Below are 25,030 nucleotides of genomic sequence, written 5' to 3'. Positions count from 1 at the left end.
GTCCGCAGGGGGGTGCATTTCGGTGATGGGCTCTAAGACGTGGGATTCCCCCCAAGCTATCTAAAACGTAGAGCAGGCCCTTCAGCCCACCTTGTCTGCTACTCTAAAGTGCTAACAGCCTAATCAGAATGAGGGAACAAGTGCAGAAAGTCTCCAGCAACTCCCACCCAGCCCCTCAGCATCAGCTTCCACATGCCCAACAGGAGAACCAATCAACAGTAGCGCCTCTGTTCATTGGTCCAGTGAGAACCAATCACTGCAATCCCGGTACCAATTCGTAGTTATTCCCATGACGTCACAGGCCCGGTTCAATCTCCCGGTTTAGTGAGAAACCAAAGCACCGCGGAAGCAATTACCTGACAAGTGGGGGTCTGCCGTTCGATTAGGGATATCACAGCCGTAAGATGCGAGATTCAAACCTGAGGCTGCTGCCGACGGTGTGGCGAGAAATGGAAAGACGCCCTTCACGCGGGATGTAGCACCCGGAAAGGGGCGGATCAGGACATCGTCATTCACGCGCCGAGCATTCAGAGGGGCGGGGCTTCCTCCCGTCATTCACAGATCTAATGCCCTCCCCTTGGAAGGGCGGGACGTCATGTCGTCATTCACACGAGGCGGGGTCTTGTCAATCACACGGTGCGGGCCAAACTCTGCGGAGAGTGGCGGGGTCTTCAGCCGTCAATCACAGTTCGTCATCGCAGCCGAACTTCCTCCCATCAATCACAGCACCACCAATGCATCCAAGCAAACCAATCTGTCGATCATGCGGTGCGTAATAGTCCCACCCTCTGCAGGGCGGAGCATTCACCTATGGCCCGCCCCCGCCCGGATGTGGCGGCTGCCCGGTTACCGAGGGGGGAGGGAGGCGTGTGTTTCCGGAAGACGTGGCGGCTGATGTGGATTTCGTAAAGCCGATGAGCAAAAGCGGCCGCCAACATGATTTCCCTGACGGACTCGCAGAGTAAGTGACCTGAGGGCTTGGTGAGCCGGTACGGACAGACAGGGGCCCCAGGGCCGGAGCTGCCGTGCGGTGGCCCGCTGTGACTCTGGACGCAGGCCTCCCGTACAGGCATGAGCACTGGCCCTGCTTGCTTTCTCAGCCCGAAGAGGTGGGGTCTGGTCAGCCAGTCTTGGCGCTGTAGTTGTAGTGTAAGCAGAGCGTAAAGCAGCTGAAATTAAGTGATTTGCAGATACGAAACGAACTAATGAACAGTACTAGCTATTCCTCTTTTGCATTAAACATTTGTTTTTGTAAAATGGCTAAATCAAATTTCACGACTTAAATCCGTAAAGATGAATCTGTTTCTTATGCTGGAGTCTGTGAGGACAACCGATCTACTAGAAGTTCAGCCAGTCAAGCAGCATCTATAGGGGGGAAGGGGGCAGTCGAAGGCCCTGCATCTGGGTCGGATAAGTTCCTGTAGCAGCTCGTTCTTTGTTAAAAATAAGCGATTTCATTTGTCCACTTTGCCGCTTAACTTGAAGCTTACTGAGCTCGGGGCTTCTGCTGGAGCTTCCTAAATGCTTCCTGAAGCGGAGTCACCAAGCTCCCACAAATAACCTTGTGATAATAACCAGCTCGTCTGGATAATCAGAAGTAATTCCGCAAGTCCAGTAATTGCGTGACACTGAGTAGAGGCAAAAAAAGAGGAAATGCTGTGGGATCATCTGCTGAGATTTTAGACAACGTACTTAGCATCACAGCACTCATTCAGTATTGCTCATGAGTACCATAGATTTTGTGCTCAGATGTCAGCTTATCAATTACTTTCTCTACACCAGACAGTTCAGAAAACACATTTGATAGACCAAGTTTCAATTAGTAAAAGTTTTGGAAGACAATGGTAACAGAATTTGTTATTTTATTTCTGATTTCAGATAAATTTGAAAATACAATTAAAATAGTCAAAATCAGCTACAAATAAACAAGTGAAAAAAAAACAGTGATTAGAAAAGCTTGCATATTGCAAGAATATATAAATCACCAGCAGTAAATAATAAAAAGCTCTTGCAGCTCTTTTCCCAACATAAATTGCTAAAAGGGTTGATGTGCTCATGTAAGGACTCCCCATCTTCTTTCACATCTCAAACAAGCGTACTGAGCTTAAATAAAGGAGACTATGATGGTATGAGAGCGGAATTGCTTAAGATGGATTGGGAAAATAGATTAAAGGGTAGATCGGTACGATCAGTGGTGTATATTTAAGGAGTTATTTTACAACTATCAAGAAAAATATATTCCACTGAAGAAAAAAGGGTGTAAAAGAAAAAATAGTTATCCGTGGCTAAGTAAAGAAATAAAGCAAAGTATACAACTAAGAAGAAAGTTATATAAGGTAGCTAAATCTAGTGGGAAGATTGAAGATCGAGAAGCTTTTAAAGATCAGCAGCAAATAACAAAAAGATTGATTAAGAAGGGGAAGATAGATTATGAAAGTAAATTGGCGAAAAACATAAAAGCAGATAGTAAGAGTTTTTATAGTTACATAAAAAGAAAAAGGGTGGCTAAAGTAAATGTTGGTCCCCTAGAAGATGAGACTGGGAAATTAATGGTAGGGGACATGGAGATGGCGGAAACGCTGAACAAATATTTTGTATCAGTTTTTACAGTAGAGGACACTCAAAATATCCCAACACTGGATAAACAGGGGGCTCTAGGGGGAGAGAAGCTAACTACGATTCAAATCACCAAGGAAATGGTACTTAATAAATTAATGAGACTGAAGGTGGATAAATCCCCTGGACCGGATGGCTTGCATCCTAGGGTCTTAAGGGAAGTGGCGGTCGGGATTGTGGATGCATTAGTGATAATTTTTCAAAACTCGCTGGACTTGGTAATGGTCCCGGCAGATTGGAAAAATGCTAATGTAACTCCTTTATTTAAAAAGGGCAATAGACAGAAGGCTGGGAATTATAGGCCAGTTAGCCTAACATCTGTGGTTGGCAAAATGTTGGAATCGATAATTAAGGAAACAGTAACAGGGCATTTGGATAAACATAGCTTAATAGGACAAAGTCAGCATGGCTTTACAAAAGGGAAGTCATGTTTGACAAATTTGTTGGAATTCTTTGAGGACATAACATATAGGGTAGATAAAGGGGAACCAGTGGATGTGGTGTATTTGGACTTCCAAAAGGCATTTGACAAGGTGCACACCAAAGATTATTACTTAAAGTAAAAAATCATGGGATTGGGGATAATATTCTGGCATGGGTGGAGGATTGGCTTTCTAACAGAAAACAGAGAGTTGGGATAAATGGTTTATTCTCAGACTGGCAGTTGGTGACTAGTGGTGTTCCGCAGGGGTCGGTGTTGGGACCCCAACTCTTTACAATCTATATTAATGATTTGGAGAAAGGGACTAAGGGCAACATATCGAAGTTTGCTGATGACACAAAGATGGGAGGGAGTGTAATGAGTGCGGAGGACATTGAAACCCTGCAGGGGGACATAGATAGGCTGAGTGATTGGGCAGACATTTGGCACATGAAATATAATACTGACAAGTGTAAGGTCTTGCACTTTGGCAGGAAAAATAATAGAGCAAGTTATTATCTAAATGGAGAGAAACTGGAAAGTGCTTCTGTGCAAAGGGATCTGGGGGTCCTGGTGCAGGAAACACAAAAAGTTAGTATGCAAGTGCAGCAGGTGGTCAAGAAGGCCAATGGAATGCTGGCTTTTATTGCTAGGGGGATGGAGTATAAGAACAGGGAGGTCTTACTGCAGTTGTACCGGGTATTGGTGAGACCACACCTGGAGTACTGCGTGCAGTTCTGGTGTCCATATTTAAGAAAGGACATACTGGCTCTCGAGGCAGTGCAGAGAAGGTTCACTAGGTTAATTCCGGGGATGGGTGGGTTGATGTATGATGAGAGGTTGAGTAGATTGGGACTCTACTCATTGGAGTTCCGAAGAATGAGAGGCGATCTTATTGAAACATATAAGATTGTGAAGGGGCTTGATCGGGTGGATGCGGGGAGAATGTTCCCAATGATGGGTGAAACTAGAACTAGGGGGCATAATCTTAAAATAAGGGGATGCCGTTCCAGGACTGAGATGCGGAGAAATTTCTTCACTCAGAGGGTAGTGGGGCTGTGGAATTTACTGCCCCAGAGAGCTGTGGAAGCTATTACACTCAATAAATTCAAAACGGAGATAGACATTTTCCTGGATAAAAATGGCATTAGAGGATACGGTGAGCGAGCAGGTAAGTGGACATGAGGCTAGGTTTAGATCAGCCATGTGATCTCCTGGACCAGTTTTCGATAGCCTGGATGGGTAGGAGAGGAATTTTCCAGATTTTTTCTCCTCAATTGGCAACTCGGTTTTTTTTCCCCGGGTGATCACATGGGTTTGGGCGGGATGAATAATAAAATAAAATGGGCGGCATGGTGCCCTGTTGGTTGGCACTGTTGCCTTGTGGGATTCGGTGAAAACTAGAGTTAAAATTGGATCAGCCATGATCTTGTTGAATGGCGGAGCAGGCTTGAGGGGCCGATTGGCCTACTCCTGCTCCTATCTCTTATGTTCTTATGTTTCAGTCTATCAAAAGGCCAAAGCCTGTGTTCACTTATGTGCTACAGTACCAAAGGGTCTATGTTAAGCCATGATCCTCTTTGCCCTCGTAAGACATAGGAACATCAGAACACCAAAAAGATATTATCAGGATAATATGTTGTGGATTGAGGGCTAGGTGCAGAATAAGTTCCTCTTACCACATTCCATAATATCCTGCCAGGAAAGAGTACAGATGTAGCATAGAACTCACCCTCTACTGCTCTATCTATTACAGTGTATATCTGTATTGTAAATATGGGTCAGACATGTTCAGTGATTTGGACAATCTGAAAGCAGTTTCTTTAAACTAGACTTGGTATCTTACCAAAAAAAAGCACAGCTACAGTGCCAATTTAGTGATGCATTTTCATTTCTGAGGTATAAGGTCGTGCATTCATATCCCACAAGAGACAGGAGAGCAAGATCCAAGTTATCAGAATGACATATTATCAGGAGTGCCATCTGTCAGATGGAAATTTAAACTGAAGCATTGTCTGCTCTCACACATTACACAGTACTGTTTTAAATTGTTGGTTGTTCTTAGTATCTTGACAATTCTATTCCCCTCAGCCAACAATACTAAAGCATATTATTTGGTATCTGTTCAAATTTTTGTAGGATCTTGCTCTGTGTAAATTGGTAGTTATGTTTCCTAGATTATAGCAGTTACAATTCAATCCTCACTTATTTTAAGTGCTTTAGCATATCAACAGATTATGTCTTCATGTTAGTTTACCGTAGATGTCGGATTATAAGCCGCTACTTTTTTCCCACATTTTGAACAGCTTTGAACACTGCGGCCTTTAATACAGAGCGGCTAATGCATGGTTTTTTTTCATGCCGCCAAAAACATTTTGCCTCGTAACAGTAGACCAATAAAATTGATGAGTAGTTCACAGAGGTCCAATGAAATTGTACGATAAATCAAGCGCACTTTCACAATTAAATTATTGTAAATCAGTCATTTGTACTCACCCTCATCAACATGGAAAACACTCGAAGAAAAGCATTGTGCTGCCTTTATGGCAGTTATTTAGTTTATAATATTTTCGCTTAGTAATTCATTTGTTAGTTAAAGTTAGAACTGTTTTAACTATATTTGTTTTCTGTACTACATCCCGGGATGCTATGACGTCACACCCGGTTTCGCCGCGTCTTGTGGGAAAATGCCGGTTTGCGATAAACGGGAAGGCGGGGGGCGAGCAGCGGAGCGGCGGAGCGAAAACGCTGCTTTTAAGTTAAAGGCGATCAATAACTTTTCCTGGTAGGCTGCAGTATATATATTTTTTACCAGTCGTTAGGAGATATTGGAATGTTGTTCAGTAAAAAAGTATACGCAACGTATATTTAAAAGTAGCCGCGTTACAGGCACGGTTCGAAAAAAAGCATTTGCAATATGTATTTGTTTATGTTACCATATGGATTTAATTAAAAGTTAAAAAATCCTCACGTGTAATATCTTTCTGTGTAAATATCTCATATTACAACGTGGGACACCTGCGGCCGAAAATCCGGTGCGGCCTGTACAAGTACAAAATTGATTTTCTTTCTAAAATTAGAGCCAGCGGCTTTTAATCAGGTGCGCTCTGTAGTCCGGAATCTACGGTAATTACATGTATTTAAAATTTGGTGCTGTACTCAACTTAAATAACCCTAATTTGATGATCATACAAATCAGACAAACTTGCACCCAATGTCTGCAAGGAGTTGATTGTGGCCTTCAGAAAAGGGAGGTCAGAAGAACACACACCAGTCCTCATTGAGGGGTTGGTGGTGGAAAGGGTGAGCAGCTTTAAGTTCCTGGGTATCAACATCTTAGGAGATCTATCCTGGGCCCAACTCTTTGAATCATGAAGAAGGCTCGCCAGCAGTAGTACGTCATTAGGAGTTTGAGGAGATTTGTTATTCACCAAAGACTTACAAATTTCTACAGAAGTATGATAGAGAGCATTTGAACTAGTCGCATTGCAGCACGATATGGAGGCTGCAGCGCACAGGGTCAACAGGGGCTGAAGAGGGTTGTAGACTCAGCTAGTTCCATCATGGGCATAACCTTCCCCACCACTGAGGACATCTTCAAGAGGCAGTGTCTCGAGAATCCCTCATTAAAAATCAAAACCTTTTGCATCATTCCCACCACGTTATTGCTATCAGGGAGGAGGTGCACAAGCCTGAAGACCCACACGACATGTATTAACAGTTCCCCTCTGCCATTAGATTTCTAACGGTCCATGGACACTACGTCTTTGCAGGATTTATTTATATATTTAAAAATGCAGCACAGAATAGGCCCTTTGAACCGCACCACCAGCAACCTACTGGCTTAACCCTAGCCAAGTCATTTATTTGTAATTTATGGTGATTTTTATGTCTTGCACCGTATTGCACAAAACAACAAATTTCACAACATGAGGAAATCTGCAGATGCTGGAAATTCAAACAACACACACAAAATGCTGGTGGAACACAGCAGGCCAGGCAGCATCTATAAGGAGAAGCACAGTCGACGTTTTGGGCCGAGACCCTTCGTCAGGACTAACTTCACAACATTTCACAACATGTTGGTGATAAGAAATCTGATTCTGAGTTAATCAAATTCTAATGTTCAGCATATTTAAAGCAACCGTGGTTTAAGGAACATCTGGAATTGAGATAAAATATTAAGTCTAATTGTCATGTGCTTCCTTTACAGAAATTGGCATGGGATTGACAGGCTTTGGCGTGTTTTTCCTATTCTTTGGCATGATCCTGTTCTTTGATAAGGCACTCCTTGCGATAGGAAATGTAAGATTGGTTTCTGAAATGTTCTTCTACAAAGATTGTTTGTCCCCATTTTTTTCAAAAAGGTCATCATTTTCAGAAAAAATAATTAAAGTCGCCTTTTCTCATTTCAAGTTTTAAAGATTTGGGACAGGATGTATGGAGCTGATGGAGGGGAAAATACAGTTGAAAGGCTTTTCTATGTTGCTTGAGCATTGGCATTTTTGTTTAGAATATGGCAAAACCCTTACTGTTGTATGGTGTGCTTCGTATGTAAAGCTCTTAAGATATCACTTCCATTTCTACCCATTTGTACCAACACCACTCACAACTCTTGTTTCTTATTCTTCTGGGGTAATTTCTTTAAAAGAAATTCCTCTACAGAACAAATGGAGTTGAAAGATTGAAGCTTTTTCTACGGATTGTAAAACTGAAACTTTTAAGTAACCATAAAACTGTTATGGGTGTTTTGGAAATTTTTGATTTCTGGTATTCCCACCTTAGAATTGATTGGATGTGTACTTATACAGAAAAATAAATTCTTTCCACAAATTATTGGTGCCTTTAATCACAAAATAATCTGACAAGCCACTATTATCTGCTATAGTTTCCCACATTATGAGATTTATTTTAGTTAAGAAAGGTGTAGAAGAGGTACAGTTGGATGTTCCTTCAATTGGAGTGTATTAGCTGTTACAAAAGGTTTGGTAAACACTGATTGGTTTCTTTGAATGAGAGAAGCCGAGGCGAGACTTGACTGATTGAGAAGGATAGATGGGGTGGATAGTCAGTGACTTTTCCCAGGGTGGAAATGTCAAATGGTAAAGAATATACATTTCAGGCAAGAAGGGGAAAGTTTAAAGGAGAATTTCAAGGCAAGTGCTTTCTTTTCCACACAGGGATAGGTATCCGGTACAAACAGCCAGGGAGGTGGTAAAGGCAGGTGTAATAATAACTGTAAGAGGCATTTAGAGAGAGTCATAAAATCAGAAAATAGAGAAATACCAGCCATGTTCCGACAGTTAAAATCGCATCATGGCCATTACTGATAAAGGGCCTGTTTCTGATCTATCTTTTATAATGCATGACCTGAGCTATTGAAGGAAAAACATACATGGAGATGATAATTATTGTTTTTAGGAACTAGAGGAATGCTTTGAGCATGAATTCTAAACTGAATACTAAATTTTACACAGGCCTGTTTACTACTTACCTTTCTCAAATTGATCCTCCTAACATACTTGTTTCTCTCTCTTTTGCAGATTTTATTTGTGGCAGGTTTGTCCTTTGTAATCGGATTAGAAAGGACTTTCAGGTTCTTCTTCCAGAAACACAAAATGAAAGCTACTGGTTTCTTTCTTGGTGGAATTTTTGTAGTACTCATTGGCTGGCCTGTTATAGGCATGGTACTTGAAATTTATGGATTTTTTCTTTTATTCAGGTAAGTTAATTAGAATTCACTCTTTACCTCACTCTGGAGTGAACAAGATGTTATGGATCATTGTATCTTCTTAATACTTCGAGCATTATAATATCTGAAGTACAAAAAGCAAAAGGAATACGAATTATACCGATAAACAATTAAGAAGCCTGAATTTATCATTTTCATTAAGTACAGAACTCAAGGTTTTTAGTTAAATTGTCATGAAGCCAAGATGCCAATTTTAACTGAATCATGTTGCCTTGCTTTTCATTTATTTAACGAACATTATTATTGAATCTCATTTGTTTAAAATCTTAATATAATACAATGAGACTTGCTTTTGTTTTTCCCTCGAGACTTAATTATTCCACAATTAAAATTGAAATGGTTTTCATGTAAGAAGTTCTAATGGTTTTAAAGTAAAGCAAAAACTGTTTTTAAAGGAAATGCTAAAGACTGCCAAGTGAGTAGTTTTCTATTGTTCATTCTCTTGCGGAACAAAAAGACGATCATGAAACATTGGCTGCAGTTCTAGTTAATTTTGTGAGGTTTTTACAGTTTTCATTTATTAAAAACCTTTTTTCTTTCCTTTTCCACGTTATTTTCTTTCTAGGGGGTTCTTCCCGGTGGTGGTTGGTTTTATTAGGCGAGTGCCTATATTAGGTTCCATTCTGAATTTACCTGGAATAAGCTCAGTAAGTATATTGTCTATTGCATTTTGGAGTACAAGCATCCTGCCATTTTCTACCATTGTTGAAGGCTGAATAATTTCTGAATTGTTCATGTTTTTAATAGATATTGCTCCTTAATTAGTATATGGGGTTGAATTGAGGAAAGTTGACTAACAACAAAGAACTCATGCACATCATCTAGAGGTTTCGTTAAAGTGGAGATCTGCATTTAACTGTGCGTCACATTATAACTTGCATGTGGTATAGTTAATAAAGGATATTTTAAAATGTAATAAAGTTCAAGCTTTCATGTGAAAATGGCAAACAGGAGAAATTCAGTGGCTATGATGGAAATAAGCATTATGACTCTTAATTTTTGAACCTTATGTAAAGCTTGGAAATGGGGCAGTGAAGGTTGAATTGTAGGAGCATATTCAGTATCACAGATTACAGAAAAATAATCCAAACTGTTGTTTCAACTGTGGGTGCAGAACAAAAGAATATTCAAACACGTAATGTGTACTTTTTGGTGCCAGATCACATCATCAATAGCACAAGATGATTGGTATTTAAATTTAAAAAGAGTGTAGATTTAAGAACTCTTTTAATTATTTTAATTATTGAAGCAACTTTATTCAATAGTCAAGACTATCCCTCCTTTAGTGGGAGGGTATCAGTACCATTCTCCAATATGGGGATTATTGAAGAACACAGCAGTCTAGATTTGCATGCCCAAAGATTCTTGCAGAAGGCAGCACAGCTAACTAATGTGGTTAATAGTATGAAATAGATCAGATTAGAGCGTTATTGTCATTGCTGAGGACAGCAAGATTGCAGAGCTACTCCATTCAGTGCAAAACACCATACTGTTAAGTCAATTGCTAAAAACATAATAACTAAATTTAAAATGGTGACTGCATTATTCAGAATGATATCTAAATTACAGTTGAATTAAAAACAAATAACTAACATTAAATGAAATTGTGTTTCTTTTCAAGTGTGCAAGTATTGCACATTCCCATGTTGTTAAATACAATGATTAAATGTAAAATAGTAAAAAAATTATGCCCACATATTGCACTTAGAGATTGTCCATAGTGCCGATGGACTATAGGTGAGCACTATTTAGCTGCACGACAGCCCTGGGGAAAAGATTTTTTGGCCTTCATTAGTTGGGTCATTGAAAATATGAGCAGGGCGGTTATGCTGCGACTTCATAAAACATTAGTTAGACCTCCGCTGGAGGACTGCCTGCATTTCTGTTCACCAGAGGTTTGTAAACTTTACAGAAATCGTGTTCAATGTACGGATCACTTACCCATAACTTGGTTTGTGTGTGAGTCTGATAGTTTTGAAACCAGCTGAATATAAGAGCTAATCTAAGATGATAGATGTAATATAAAATTTATTTATCTATTCCTCTCATAATGGATCAATGCAAAGGTTTTTTTTGTGATCTTCTCTTGAACAATTGATGTCTGCATGCTGTTGCTGCATTTCCTCTGGACTATTGGAGTCTCCAGTGCCTGTCATTGATTGGCAGTGATGGACCACAAATGCTTTTCTTTCACTTCCTGATCACTGATGAATCAGTTCAAAACTTAGATGGGGTATTTCACAAGATCACAAGACAAAGGAACAGAAGTAGGCCATTTGGCCCATCGAGTCTGCTCTGCCACTCCACCATGAACTAAACTATTCTCCCATCTAGTTCCAATTTCCAGCTTTCTCCCCATGTCCCTTGATACCCTGACTAATTAGATACCTATCAGTCTCCTCCTTAAACACCCTCAATGATTGGGCCTCCACAGCTGCATGTTGCAACTAATTCCATAAATCCACAACCCTCTAGCTAAAAAAAAATTTCTCCTCATCTATGTTTCAAATGGGTACCCTCTAATTCTAAGACTGTGGCTTCTTGTCCTAGACTCGCCCACCAAGGGAAACAGCCTTTCCACATCTACTCTGTCCAACCCTTTCAACATTCGAAATGTTTCTATTAAATCTCCTCTCTTTCTTCTATACTCTAATGAATACAGTCCAAGAGCCAACAAATGCTACTTAATATGTGGCTATTTAAGTGACTGCTCCAAGCAGGTTTCTAGACAATGTGACGTCCGTAATTCCTCCTCTTCCTTCACCACCCACTTCAATGAAGTGTGGAGCAGGGCTGGCCCAGCAAAACCCAAACTACATATCAAAGAACAAATTATAGATAAATATATCTAAATTATAGATAAGTGCCACCAACATCATCATGTCCTCAACCAGCACTTCTGGTGATATGTAAAACTAGACTAATTGTGTGTTTAAGCATATTGGATTGTACTGAGTCCTGGGGACAGAATGTAATTGGGCAATTTCCCATGATAACATGCAGATACTAATATTACAACTCTTAAGAACAGAATGCTTGTGATATTCAGCAAAACAGGCAGCATTTGTGGAGAAAGAAACAAGTGTTATCATTTCAAGTTAATGATGTCTCATCAGAGTTAGAAAGGTTACGAATCAAACATGTTTTAGGCTGCAGAGAACAAAAAAAATATCTGTGATGGTATGAAAGCCAGGCAAATCTGAATGATAAAAGTTGGTTGAGAGAGGTTGACAAAGGCTTGTTAATGTAGCTGATCCGTCTGACGGAGATGTAACTAGATGAATGAGAACAGGAGATGGAGGGTGAGTGGGGGTGTGGGGCAGATACTCATGCAGCTCTGGAAAAAGCCAGGCAGCACCTTTGGAGGAGAAAAAAAGGTAATACGATAGGTGAATAAATTTTAGTAAAAGCTGTCCAATTCTGATAGAAACTAGAAAGGTAGATCACCTGAGATTGTTGAATTTGATATTGGATCCTGAAGGCTGTAACATGCCCAGTCAGAAAATGGGGTGGTGGTCTTTCATGCTTTGTGCTTTGCTTGAAGACTGTAGGATGCCAGTGACAGGTATCAGAAAGGAATGGGGTAGAATATTAAAGTGACAGGCAATTAGAAGCTTAAGGTCACCTTTTGGACTAGGTGACTTTTTTATCTCTCTGGAAAACAGTATATAATCTGTTTGTTTTCTCCAATGTATGGGCAAGCATCAGATGTAGTACATCAAATTAGAAGTACAAGTACCTTTGCTTCTTTACCTGAAAGGAGTGTTTAGGTCCCTTTATTGCTGCCAGGGAAGAGAGAAAAAGTCAGGCATAACATCCCTTGCATGTAATAGTACTGTGACAATTGGATGGGCATTGATCCAGATGGATAGGTGAACCAGGGAGGTACTGAGGGAAAGCTGAAAAGGAAAGCTACCCCTAATGGGGGAATCCCCTTGAAGGAGGTAACAGTTATGAAGGAAGATGCATGGCATGTGGAGGCGACTGAGGTTGGAGGTAAGGGGAGCTCTATCAAGTCAAGTCACTTTTTATTGTCATTTCGACCATAACTGCTGGTACAGTACACAGTAAAAATGAGACAACATTTTTCAGGACCGTGGTGCTACATGAAACAATGCAAAAACTGCACTGAACTACGTGAAGATAACACAGGAAAAAACGAAACTACACTAGACTGCAGACCTACCCAGGACTGCATAAAGTGCACAAAACAGTGCAGGCATTACAATAAATAATAGACAAGACAATAGGTACAGTAGAGGGCAGTAAGTTGGTGTCAGTCCAGGCTCTGGGTATTGAGGAGTCTGATAGCTTGGGGGAAGAAACTGTTAGATAGTCTGGTCATGAGAGCCCGAATGCTCCGGTGCCTTTTCCCAGATGGCAGGAGGGAGAGGAGATTGTATGAGGGGTGCGTGGGGTCCTTCATAATGCTGTTTGCCTTGCGGATGCAGCGTGTAGTGTAAATATCTATAATGGCAGGAAGAGACCCCGATGATCTTCTCAGCTGACCTCACTATCTGCTGCAGGGTCTTGTGATCCAAGAAGGTGCAATTTCCGAACCAGGCAATGATGCAGCTGCTCAGGATGCTCTCAATACGACCCTGTAGAATGTGATGAGGATGGGAGGGTGGGAGATGGACTTTCCTGAGCCTTCGCAGAAAGTAGAGATGCTGCTGGGCTTTCTTTGCTATGGAGCTGGTGTTGAGGGACCAGGTGAGATTCTCCGCCAGGTGAACACCAAGAAATTTGGTGCTCTTAACGATCTCTACCTAGGAGCCGTTGATGTTCAGCGGAGAGTGGTTGCTCTGTGCCCTCCTGAAGTCAACAACCATCTCTTTTGTTTACATTCAGAGACAGGTTGTTGGCTTTGCACCAGTCTGTTAGCCACTGCACCTCCTGACTGTATGCTGACTCATCGTTGCTGATGAGACCCACCATGGTCATGTCATCAGTGAATTTGATAATATGGTTCGAGCTGTGTGTTGCAGCACAGTCATGGGTCAGCAGAGTCCTTGCTCCTCGAGGGAGGAAAGGGGTAAGAGCAGAAATAAGGAAATTTTCATAGATATAATTAAGGATGTTCTGCATTTAAGTTCGAAAAGACTGGAGAGTGAGAGAAAGAATATAGTCATATTAGGAAGAAATGTACTTCTCCCCACATGACCCTTTATTCTTGACTATATCTCCTGCCATTCTCTTCCTATAAGGCAGGTGTTCCTAACCTGGGGTCCACAGACCCTCTCGGTTAATGGTGGGGGTCTGTGGCATTAAAAAAAAAAGTTTGGGAACCCCTGCTATAAGGACTTCATTCTCACAGATACAGAAGAAGCTGCGGATGCTGGAAATCTTGAGCGGCACACACAAAATGCTGGAGGAACTCGGCAGGTCAGGCAGCATCTGAAGACTTCATTCTGTTCTGCCATTTTCTCTCACACCAGTGTATCCGCTCTAACCTTTACCCCTAAGGTGTTCTTTTGGACAAATGGCTTATCATAGTTGAACCACATTTGTTCCATTTGTCTCACAATGATTTCACCCTTCCCCCTTGCAGAGCACAGACATGCTTTGCATATCATCATCAGGCTATCCACCCGCTTCCACTTTCAACAAATCAAACTCCATAATTTCCTCCTTGTTCAGTTACCCACCACCCTCCCTGCCCTTTTGACTGATCCCTTTGCAGTGCCCTAGTTCACATTTCTCAGCTGCACTGCTGTTATCCTGTCACTGTCCTGTCCATGTGAGTCAAAAGATGCTAAACTGTCCTTTCACCTCTTCTATTCCTGTCATCCAGTGACCCAAACACTCCTCGGTGAAGTGGCAGTTCACTTGCACTTCTGAGTTGGTGCTCTCTGCACTGAAGAAGTGAAGCCCAGGCTGCTTTGCGGCGGACTGTTCAGCTTTCATTAGTGATTCTGAGCTTTCCAGTTGCCTGTCACTTTAATTCTTCATTACACTCCCATCCTGATTTCAATCTTCAGCATTCTATACTGTTAAATCAAGGCCCAAGTTAATCTCCAAGCATGGCATATCATCCTGCAGTTAGGGATGGTATGGCTCTGAGGTCTGTTACTGAGTTCCACCTTTCCAGTTGTTATCTGAAATGCCAGTTCTGATGAAAGTCATCAACCTGCTGAATATTTCCAATATTTATAGCATTTGTCCTCATTTCTCCAGCACACTTGCTCTTTGATCTGTTTTCATTCATCTTAAATTTATGTCTCCTCCAGACTGATCAGCATTAACAAACCTTCACTAGTCTCTATTAACTGGCACCACCACCCCTTAGGTCATTCAGTGTCTCTTCAGAGGCACTGCCCTTTATTCTACCAGCCTTTCACCTTGCAATATAAAATCTGTTTTATTTCTAATTTTTTTCCAGTTATGAAAGATCATTGACCTAAGGTATTAACTTTCTCTCTGCACAGATGTCACCTGGCCTGCTGAAATTTTCCCACAGCCTGTTTTTCTTTTGAAATCGTGTATGGTGAAAGTTACTGAGGGTAATGATATTCACAGAGCCCTTTTCCGGTCTTCATATGTTTAGTTGTCCATTTCATTCATTATTGAATGTAGAAAACTAAACATTTGTTATTTATTAGTTGTACAATCTTTTAAATGTATTGAATTGATGCATTACAAAAAACAAAAAACTTGTTTCTTTGCATAAAACCACATTGTCCTACAACATATACAACATAAACAGACATATCCCAGCTGTTATATACTTTCAGGGATAACATATCTATTACTAGAGTTGTTGGTAAGGGCCTTTGAATCTTTGGTATTTTGTTGGTGGCAGGTGGATTTGGTATTTCTGCAACAGAAGCACAGAGCTGCTTTGATTTAAATGCCTAAGTGTTACACTGCCATGTGCTGTAGTTTTGAAAAATTGTGAAGTATTTGACCAGCTGTGGACATTAGATACATCTGTTGCATCAGATCTATTTTAATTTGCAGTTGATCAATAAAGGAAATGTAGCATTTTCAGTCTCTGGATACTGGATAATGTTCTGTGTTATATTTTGGAATCAAGATAAAAGGTTTATGGTCACAAATACACAAGGAATTCATCTTGTATTTAATTGGAGACTTTGGGTGGGATTTGCTTTTCTGCATTTGGTCTGTTCAGAACTGTATCAGCAAACACTGAGCAGCGTTAATGTCTTTTCAAATGCTGAATGGTGAATATTAGAGGAACAGATAAGTGGGTCAGGAATGAAGTATAGTTACCAAAATATCTGAAACTTGTCCAGTGCATTACTAATGCCCAGTCATGTGTTTGTTTCAATTTACTATGATTATTACCCTTGAGTTGTTCTTCCTCATGTTCACAGATGTGAGTAATTGTTGTTTAGATAATGGTTAATTTTTCAGGCTTGTCAGTGATGCACTTTTAACTGAAATACAACTTCATTTTATTCTCTTTAAAGTGTAGTGGGCCGTCCCCAACCAATAGACCCTAATTCAGACAGAGGTCTTGTTTGCTTCTCCAACTCTATTGAACATATCTGATGAGTTTGAGCAGAGAAGTTGGCAGATTCAAAAAAAAGAACCTAGACAATCTGGACAGTGCCTGCAGAATGAGGAATTGAAAAGAGCAATATTATATCTTTTTAAAAAGCTCCAAATCACCACAGGGATGGGACTGGGGAAGGAATTTCAGTGAGAACTGCAGATGAACTTCAGTTGAAGCATGAGGAAGACATACTAAAGATAGGTAATGTTTCTTTTATTCAATAATATGCAGTAGTAAAAGTAACAGTCAAATAAACAAGCAGATGTCTGGTCCAGTTTCAAAGCCCTTTTTAGCTTTGCAACATCTGATCAGATTAGGGTAATATCCTGGCCTCATTGGCTGTGCTAACCCTTACCACTCCACCCTCAAATCCTGTGTCCAGTTTCCAGTGCTGATCAAAAGTTTCAAAATTTAAAATGATGGAGGGGGAAGCGGACATTACACAGTTGTGTGATCGATGATGTGCATTTATCAGGACTTGGTCTTTGGTTCTGATTTGCATCATTTAACAACCCTTAAAATGCTAAAGTATAAAGAACTTCCCCGGATTTTGGAAAAATAATGAAGCAATACAATTCCACAGAATAACTATCTAAAGCGCAATTGTCCTTATCCTAGCATAGATAATCTTTAGTGAAACAATGGAGTATATACGCTAGCAATTTTTGCCCAGGGTAGGACTTTCCCTTGGATTTCCTCTAATATTTTCATACATATAACTATAATAGGGTATATATAATGTTGCTATAATGTTATCTAAGATTCCACGGTAGTTTGTGAACAGCAGATGCTTGAAATTTAGAAATGAACCAACATTCTAGAGATGTCCTATATTGATTGGGCACTTCCACTTTAACTCTCTACTCTCTCTCTTAAGTCTGACTATGACCTTTTAACTTGCTCCCATCAATTTTAAATAAATTTCCATATGGCCAGCTTTGGGCGGCATCCTATTGCAGACAGCCCCACCTTGTCTCCATCCTCCTCCTACCTGCAACTTAAATTTTATTTGCTTTCTCGTGGGTTTTTTTGCAGTTCTGAGGGTGGGTTCTAGACCTGAAGCATCACTGTCCTTGCTGTTTGGGACATTGAATGCCTACCACAGTTTATTTTTGCAGATGATCACACATGTTCCTTTGAGTGAAATCATCGGATTTAAAAAAAAAGTCAGGTGGCTGGCAAATGGTGTTGAATTCAGATAAGTAACATTTAACTTCCCATAAGCAGCAACAGGGTAGGGCTTTCAACAAGGAATGGTGGCGCTCTGGGAATTGCTGTTGAACAGAAGGAACTAGGAGTTACAAGTACATGGTTCCCTGAAAGTGGCATCACAGATAAACATTTAAAAGTCATTTGGACAAGTGAATTGATATGAAAGGTCGAAAGGGATATGAACTAAGTACAGATAAATGGGACTTGCTCAGGTTGGATGAGTTGTGCCGAGGGCCTAGTTCCTAAATTTCCCCGGTGCTTAGCCAATGTCCTGCTTCAATTAATGCCAGCAAAGGATTAGTTGTTTGTTTTTGGCATCTGGTGTGACCAATTGAATGTTTTTTTCATAGAAAAACTACAATTTAAATACAATCCTTTGGTTATAAAGTAATAATGTATATGCTTAAGTGCATATGTAATAATGTTTTGTTCAATAACTGTAATGTCATAATTTCCCTCTATGATGGTCACCATTCTGGCCATCAAGCCCTGAGAATGACCCCAGCATGTTTCTAGATAATCTTTTAACATTTAGATTTAACATAATCTAAATAACATTTGCAAAAAAATGTTTTTTTACAAATATCCAAGTGGAAATTCAGTAAACAACACTATTATGTTTGGTATATACTTGGGAAGGTTTGAACTGTTGGTTATACAAGTACAGGAAATGGTACTTCAAAGTTATCATTTAATTTGGTCTTCAGAATTTGCATAATCAAAAACCTGGCTGAGAACTGATCTCTGGCATATTAAATCTGTTCTCTGGTATCAATACAGTCAAATATCTGACACAATTTAAATTCCACATAAAATTGTTTATTCTGTTATTTGGGATTAACTCTGAAGATGTTTGCAATTTATACGGCAGACAGTCTACTCATAAAGGTTCTGGGACTGCATATTTGAAGTCTCAGACACCCACGTAGCATCTCCTGTATTTAGCTGGTATATGTTCTGTACATTTTGTTTGAATGAAACTACTAAGAAAACTTCACATAATCAAGCCATCTAGCACTTTAAACAATGAAATTGGTGGTATTATGCTGCTTGTTAATGGTTATTCCATTAAATATTTTCAAAGCTGGCGATGTAAAGGAGGCTGAGCATGAAGTACGTACCCTGTTACATTTTCATAATGGACATTTTTTTATTAACAGTCTAGAAGGAAGACCTGCTTAAAGCTGTCTAGCTCAGTACTTTTTTTTATGACAGCATGTTGCAACCTTAACTTTAAAATCTCAGCCAAGCAAATAAGAGATACGTGGTATAATGATCCTGGTTTTCTGCCAGTAATTGAAACTTGCATTGAAGGAAATAATCACAGAAGATCATTGCTGTGTTCACCATACTCTTCCATTAATCAATGGGTAGCAAGTTATTGATGGTGCATGTTCTCTAATAAGCCCCCTTTTTAAAAAAAAATATACACTTCACTGAGTTTACACTTTTTATATCAATTTCAGAAGTCTTTCCCTTTTATTTTTCATATTCTAACAAAAATAAGCAAGGCAACTTCACTCATGAAAATGGGGGAGGAACTAAGCAGGTCAGCCAGCATCTATGGAGGCAACGAAATTGTCAACATCTCAAGTCAAGGCCCTGCATGAGTTCTGATATGACCTTAAGGCATAGGAGCAGAATTAAGGCCATCAGCCCATCAAGTCTGCTCCGCCATTTCATCATGGCTGATTTATTATCCCTCTCAACCCCATTCTTGTGCCTTCTTCCCATTGTTGCGTGCATGAAGTTACCAGAGAGAAGTACTGGTAGATATGAAATGGCCTCTTTATTCAACTAAGTGAGTTACAGCAGGTTTCAGATGGAGACCCTTTCGGTTGATGAAGATCTACCTGGCCCAACACTACATAACATTTTATGTGCTAAAGGTCAAAGAATATTCAGGAGAATTCAAACAAATACATATTTAGGTTGCTTTCTTTGAGCTACACGTGACAATTTCAAATGCTTGGATCTTCCCACCATCACACCCAAAATAAATGTTAATTACCATCATATCCATGAAATGGTCTGTCTGGTCTGCATTTTGAACATAATCTTCAATGCATATTTAAAGTTTGGACACTCGAGTCAATATTTGCTTTATGCCCTAACCCCAAAAATAAACTAATTCCTGTAACAATCTGATTAATCAAGAAGCTATCATCCTCCGTCTTGGATATACCCAGGGACTTGGCCTGCACAGTTCTCTGTAGCAATGAAATCCAAAGGTTTACCATCCTCTGCATTAAAGAAATTTTCCTCATCTCTGTTCTAAATGGGCATCCCTCAAGTCTGAGGCAGTCTTATCTGGGCCCTCATTCATCTAAACTCTTGTGAGTACAGGGCCAAAGCCATCAAACGCTACTTATATGTTACCCTTTCATTCCTGGGATTATTTTTGTGAACCTCCCCGAACCCTCTTCAATGCCAGCACATCTTTTCTTAGATAAGGGGCTCAAAACAGCTCACAATATTCCAAGTGTAGTTTGACAAATCCCTTATAACATCCTTGCTTTTGAATTCTAGTCCTCTTGAAATGAATGCTAAAGTTCCATTTGCCTTCCTTTCCACTGACGAACATGCAAGTTAACTTTTAGGGAATCAAGTCCCTTTTCACCTCTGACTTCTGAATTTTCTCTCTTCGGAAAATGGTGCACACCTTTATTCCTTCTACCACTGTCTTACACAATATTCCATCTGCCTCTCCTTTGCCTGTTCCCCCAATCTGTCTGTCCTTCTGTAGACACCTTACTTCCTCAACACTACCAACCCCTCCATCTATCTTCATATGATCAGCAAACTTGGCCACAAAGCCAAAAATTCCTTCATCCAAATCATTGACATAATACATGAAAAGAAACGGTCCCAACACCGACCCCTGAAGCTCACCACTGATCAAGAGTAGCCAACCAGAAAAGGCCCCCTTTATTCCTACTCTTTGCCTCCTGGCAATCAGCCACTGCTTTAGTTATGTTAGAATCTTTCCTGTAATACCATGGCCTCATAGCTTGTTAAGCAGCCTCATGTGTGGCACCTTGTCAAAGGCCTGAAATTCCAAGTACACAACATCCACTGACTCTCAGTTGTCTATCCTGCATGTTATTTCCTCAAAGAATTCTAATAGATTTGTCAGGAAAGATTTCCCCATTAGAAAACCATGTAACTTTGGCTTATTTTACCATGTGCCTCCCAAGTACCACGAAACCTCATCCTTAATAATGGACCCCAGCATCTTCCCAACCATTGAGATCATGCCAACTGGCCTATAATTTCCTTTCTTCTGCCTCCCTTAAAGAGTGGAATGACATTTGCATTTTTCTGGTCCTCAGGAACCATTCCAGAATCTAGTGATTCTTGAAAGATCATTACTAATGCCACCACAATCTCTTAAACCACCTCTTTCAGAATCCTGGGGTGTAGTCCATCTGCCCAGGTGACTTACCTAACTTCAGACTTTTCAGTATCCCAAGCACCTTCTTCTTCGTAATACCAGTGACACTAACTCTGCCCCCTGACACTCTCACATTTCTGGTATTCTGCTTGTGTCTTCCACAGTGAAGGCAGATGCAAAACACTTATTAAGTTTGTCCATTATTTCTTTGCATGTATGATCTTTTAATTTTTTTGATGTGGGGTCTCAACCCAAAATAGCAGCTATCCCATAGTCTCCACAGATGCTGTCCGACCTGAGTTCCTCCAGCAGCTTACTTCATTTTCATTTTTCTCATGATGTGAATTTGCTTTCCTCAAGCAGTACACTGTACTGATTTTGCACATTTCTGATACATTTCAAGCATACGTTTCTACTCTTGAAATCTGTATTCTGAAAGTGCAGGGTAGATACTAACTGGACATTAAATCCATGCAACAGTCACCCAATTGAGAAACAGAAGTAACTCTTTGATATTCAAAAAATATTTATTACAAGCATTATAACATTTAATTTTTTTGATATTTATTCTTATTTGCTGAAGAATGCTTTTCACATTTCATAAACAAGAAGGTAGTGTTTTAACTTATTTAGTACTGTTATGTTACAGCTCTTGGGAAATTGATGTACTCTTTCCTCTGCATGATGGGTTAGGTTAGAAAGCATTGTACAGAGCAAATCAAAGTCTCGGTTGTAGAATCTAATGTAACCCATTGTATCTCCATTTTGTACAGCCATCTACAGTCATGCATGCTTTGTCTTCATAGTGCTGTACTGAATTTCCATTGTGCTTTTACATTTGTTTAAAATGTGGGAACCGACTTCTTAAGAGTAATCTCAAAATAATTCAGAGTCAACAATAGAAGAGTTGAACTATCTTCTAAGAAATATTTTGGAAGCTTATTTCTGAGCTGTTGAAGAAGTTAAAAGAAAAATCTTGTACTAGATGTGAATTAATTGAGAAGAATGCTGAAGGTGACCAGAGTAAAAGTAATGTAACATAAATATAGAAATGGAATGCCAAAATATTTCTGTAAACCAGTATCCCTAAAGGGTTCTGTGGTTAAAATTTCAGGTCAATAACTTGTAGAACTGGAAAAGCCTTGGCGATGCATGTTTTTCAGTTCTTCCAGATTAAGCATTTGAGTTCAACAATTTCAGAACCTAAACAGTTCTACTTTCTCCCCATCCTTCCCTATGTAACTGATACAAATCTGCCCTTTTCAATCCTGTTTTCAGATACAGGTGGATGAAGGAGCTAAGCTGGAATAGAACCCAAAATGCTGGGATGTATTTGGCTCCATTGCTGCTGAGCTGATTAGCAGATGTTCTTGAAACATCGTAATCTCCCAGCTGTAGTGGAGATCATGTTAGAGCTGAGGGCAGGTCGTGCGAAATGATGTGCATACAAATGTACCTGAGATTGGGGGTGTGGAGAGCATTTTAAAAAAGAAAACTCAGAAACTTTGTAATTGATTCAAAATTGTTTTATTGTACAAAGGACTATGTGAATCTGTGTTAATAGCTTGTATTGCAATTGTGAATGTCTGCGAAATTATGGTTATCACAATCTGGTCTTTCAAGTTCAGTTCTGGTATAATGCAGATTATGTTAAATACATCAAAATAAATCACTCCTTAAAAATTGTAATTTGACAGTAAGGCTAGAGCATTTTTTTTGTGTTGCCTCTGACCAGTGCATGGAATGCGAGTGCGCTCTACAATTTGGAAGCAAATTAATTGCACTGGTATTTCAATCATTGGTGTATTAGTAAGTCTTGGATTTGTGTTTTAATTGTCCATTTTAAGAAAAACTATCTATTTCTTTGAACATGTAAGCTAATACAGTGACAACTTTTGGTTAATATTTCCATTATTTTTGCAGTTTGTAGATAAAGTTGGAGAAAGCAACAGCATGGTATAACAGAAACTGGATGAACAACTGCTGCAGAAGTATGCTGTTTAATATATTTATAAGGTTCACCTAAGACAAACATTTCTAAATTTATATTTTACTTGTTATCTGTCCAGAAATAAATAAAACTTGATAGCATTCTTTGTATTAAAATATTTTGTTTAGAGCAGAAAACGGTAGCCATTGCAATTAATTCCACTCATTTTGACTCTCCTCCCCACCCAAAATTTTATAAATGTCTCTTTGCGGAGGGTGCTTAGCATTACACTTTCTCCAGCCAGTAGGATGGATTTGAGCACCATCACTACTATCAGTAATGCTCAGTGATCAGCAGGAAGGAAGCTGATATTAAGCTGGGAGAATTATACCAAGCAAGACCAACCAGGAAAGAATATCTTGTTCTATCCCTTTAAACCTCATTCAACCAAACAAAAGCTTCTGGAAAAACTATAAGGACTATTGCAGTTTTTATTGGCAAATCAAGTAACAGAATACTTGAAAGGACAGGGCTTGACACATTAAACGTGTAAACATTTATTGGCTGATTACATATTTTGCATAAAGTAATTAGCATACATCTGTGATTGTCTTGCCTCTCTTATCACATGGTTACTTCTTTTCATGTCATTGTCTTGTGTTAAACCTGTGATTCCCGATGCAGCAGGCTAGGTTAATGGTGAGCTTTTCCATTTGTGACTGTCTCATTGGGCAGAATTTTCATACAAGTGAACACCTCTGGCTTATTATGTAATGGCAGATGGTGCTTATAGTATTTAAGTTTTATAATGGTTAACTTTTCAATTATACATTCTTTGATGTTAAAATGTTGTAAATAAATCTTTGAATCAAATAATGTCACTGAATTTTTAATGTATCGTTTCCTTGTGGATTCCTAGAACTACATATTAACGTGTGTCACTTATCAGTGAAGTTGGAAAAGCTCTCTGTTTATCTACCAATGGAAAAAATTTTTTAAATGCAAAATAACAAATATTACTACTTCCAATGGCATTGGTGCTGTAGTTGACCAGAAGGGAATTTTATGACAGAAACCAATATTACTGATCTTTTAGAAATATTGACTATCTGATTTAATATATCAAATCATATTTAATTTACAAGTACAAACAAGAAAGCAGACTATATTGGTTTATTGTCAGAAAGAATGCATGTTGACTATGTAACTTTGGAAACCACCTGTAACTTCATTGCTGGTGTAACCTCCATGGCATGAAGTACCACATTGGGATATTTGGTTAACAATTGTTCATGGTAACAGCTTAACTGGGTGCATTAGCCACTGGGAACAAGTCAACTATAAATGTGATCATGGGGAATGGTACAAAGGTTTTTAATGTTGTGGGAATATAATTGCATAATTCTGTATATCCCACCAAAACATAACTGACAATTTTAGTCTGAGTATATTGTAGGTAGATTTTTTTGTTATATATATATATATATGGAAGCCACTAAACATGTCAGAATTGCAAATCCTTTCAAGCTGCTGACAATCTTGAGCACAAGTCAATGCATTGTGTATCTTTTGTGAACATGTCCAGAATTTGGGTTTCTGTCAAGTTTCTCGGTTGCAGAAAGGAAATAAATATGATTTATGGCCATCACTGGTTTTCTATTTTAATAAGCAGAAAAACTTGCATGTGATTACCTACAGATTCACTAGGTCGTTTTGAACTGTCTTTTGTGCATTTAACTCATTTCTCTGGGAAGAGAATCACTATTTTTGCTGCATGGATAGATCTAGTTTTCCAGTGAGGTTGCTGGTCTTTTTGAGCTTTATTTTTCCACCAGAACTATTGCCTTTATCAGGGGTTGGGGTATTAGTGGGAGCAGGGGCCTTCATTCCTCTATCCCTGAAAACTACTGTCCCATGTGCAACCTACCTTTCTAGATAAAATTCTTGCATGAGTTGAAGATGCACTTAAAATACCAACCTTTTGATGAGGGCTAAGGAAAAAAAACAATTTTAACAAAATGTGTTTATTTCAAATTTGCACAATTGTTTTGAATCCCTCAATTGGTTCTCCATTCCTGCTATAATGATTAAAGTCATGAGTGATATGATTTAACAGCAGTAATGTGTTTTAACAAACCTATAACCCTTGTTGCTACTGATTGTAATTGCTTTCAATGGCTCTCCTT

General features: G+C 39.4%; 2 protein-coding genes across 4 annotated transcripts in view; one reads left to right on the top strand and one right to left on the bottom strand.

Annotated features, from left to right (window-relative positions):
- Positions 1-494, bottom strand: part of recql (RecQ helicase-like) — a 46,998-nt gene extending 46,504 nt beyond the window's left edge. Inside the window, exon 1 of the mRNA XM_073066128.1 lies at positions 357-494. The gene's annotated coding sequence lies outside the window, so the exon portion shown is untranslated. The remainder of the gene's footprint in view (positions 1-356) is intronic.
- Positions 495-801: 307 nt separating this feature from the next.
- On the top strand, positions 802-24,489 carry LOC140738601 (vesicle transport protein GOT1B). Of its 3 annotated transcripts, XM_073066126.1 has the most exons (6): positions 802-961; positions 7,251-7,342; positions 8,581-8,759; positions 9,355-9,436; positions 18,605-18,633; positions 22,838-24,489. In XM_073066126.1, the coding sequence occupies exons 1-5, from the start codon at positions 937-939 to the stop codon at positions 18,614-18,616; spliced, it is 390 nt and encodes a 129-aa protein (XP_072922227.1). In that variant the 5' UTR covers positions 802-936; the 3' UTR covers positions 18,617-18,633; positions 22,838-24,489. The 3 variants fall into 3 exon arrangements, with proteins under 3 accessions (XP_072922227.1, XP_072922225.1, XP_072922228.1); XM_073066124.1 differs by lacking the exon at positions 18,605-18,633 and having other exon boundaries at positions 806-961; XM_073066127.1 differs by lacking the exons at positions 802-961; positions 18,605-18,633 and adding an exon at positions 5,643-5,822.
- The last annotated feature ends 541 nt before the right edge of the window (positions 24,490-25,030 follow it).

Source organism: Hemitrygon akajei, chromosome 14 (genome assembly GCF_048418815.1).
Source record: "Hemitrygon akajei chromosome 14, sHemAka1.3, whole genome shotgun sequence".
Lineage (NCBI taxonomy): Eukaryota > Metazoa > Chordata > Chondrichthyes > Myliobatiformes > Dasyatidae > Hemitrygon > Hemitrygon akajei.
Note: the sequence above shows the minus strand (reverse complement) of the source record. Positions and strands in the feature narration are given on the sequence as shown.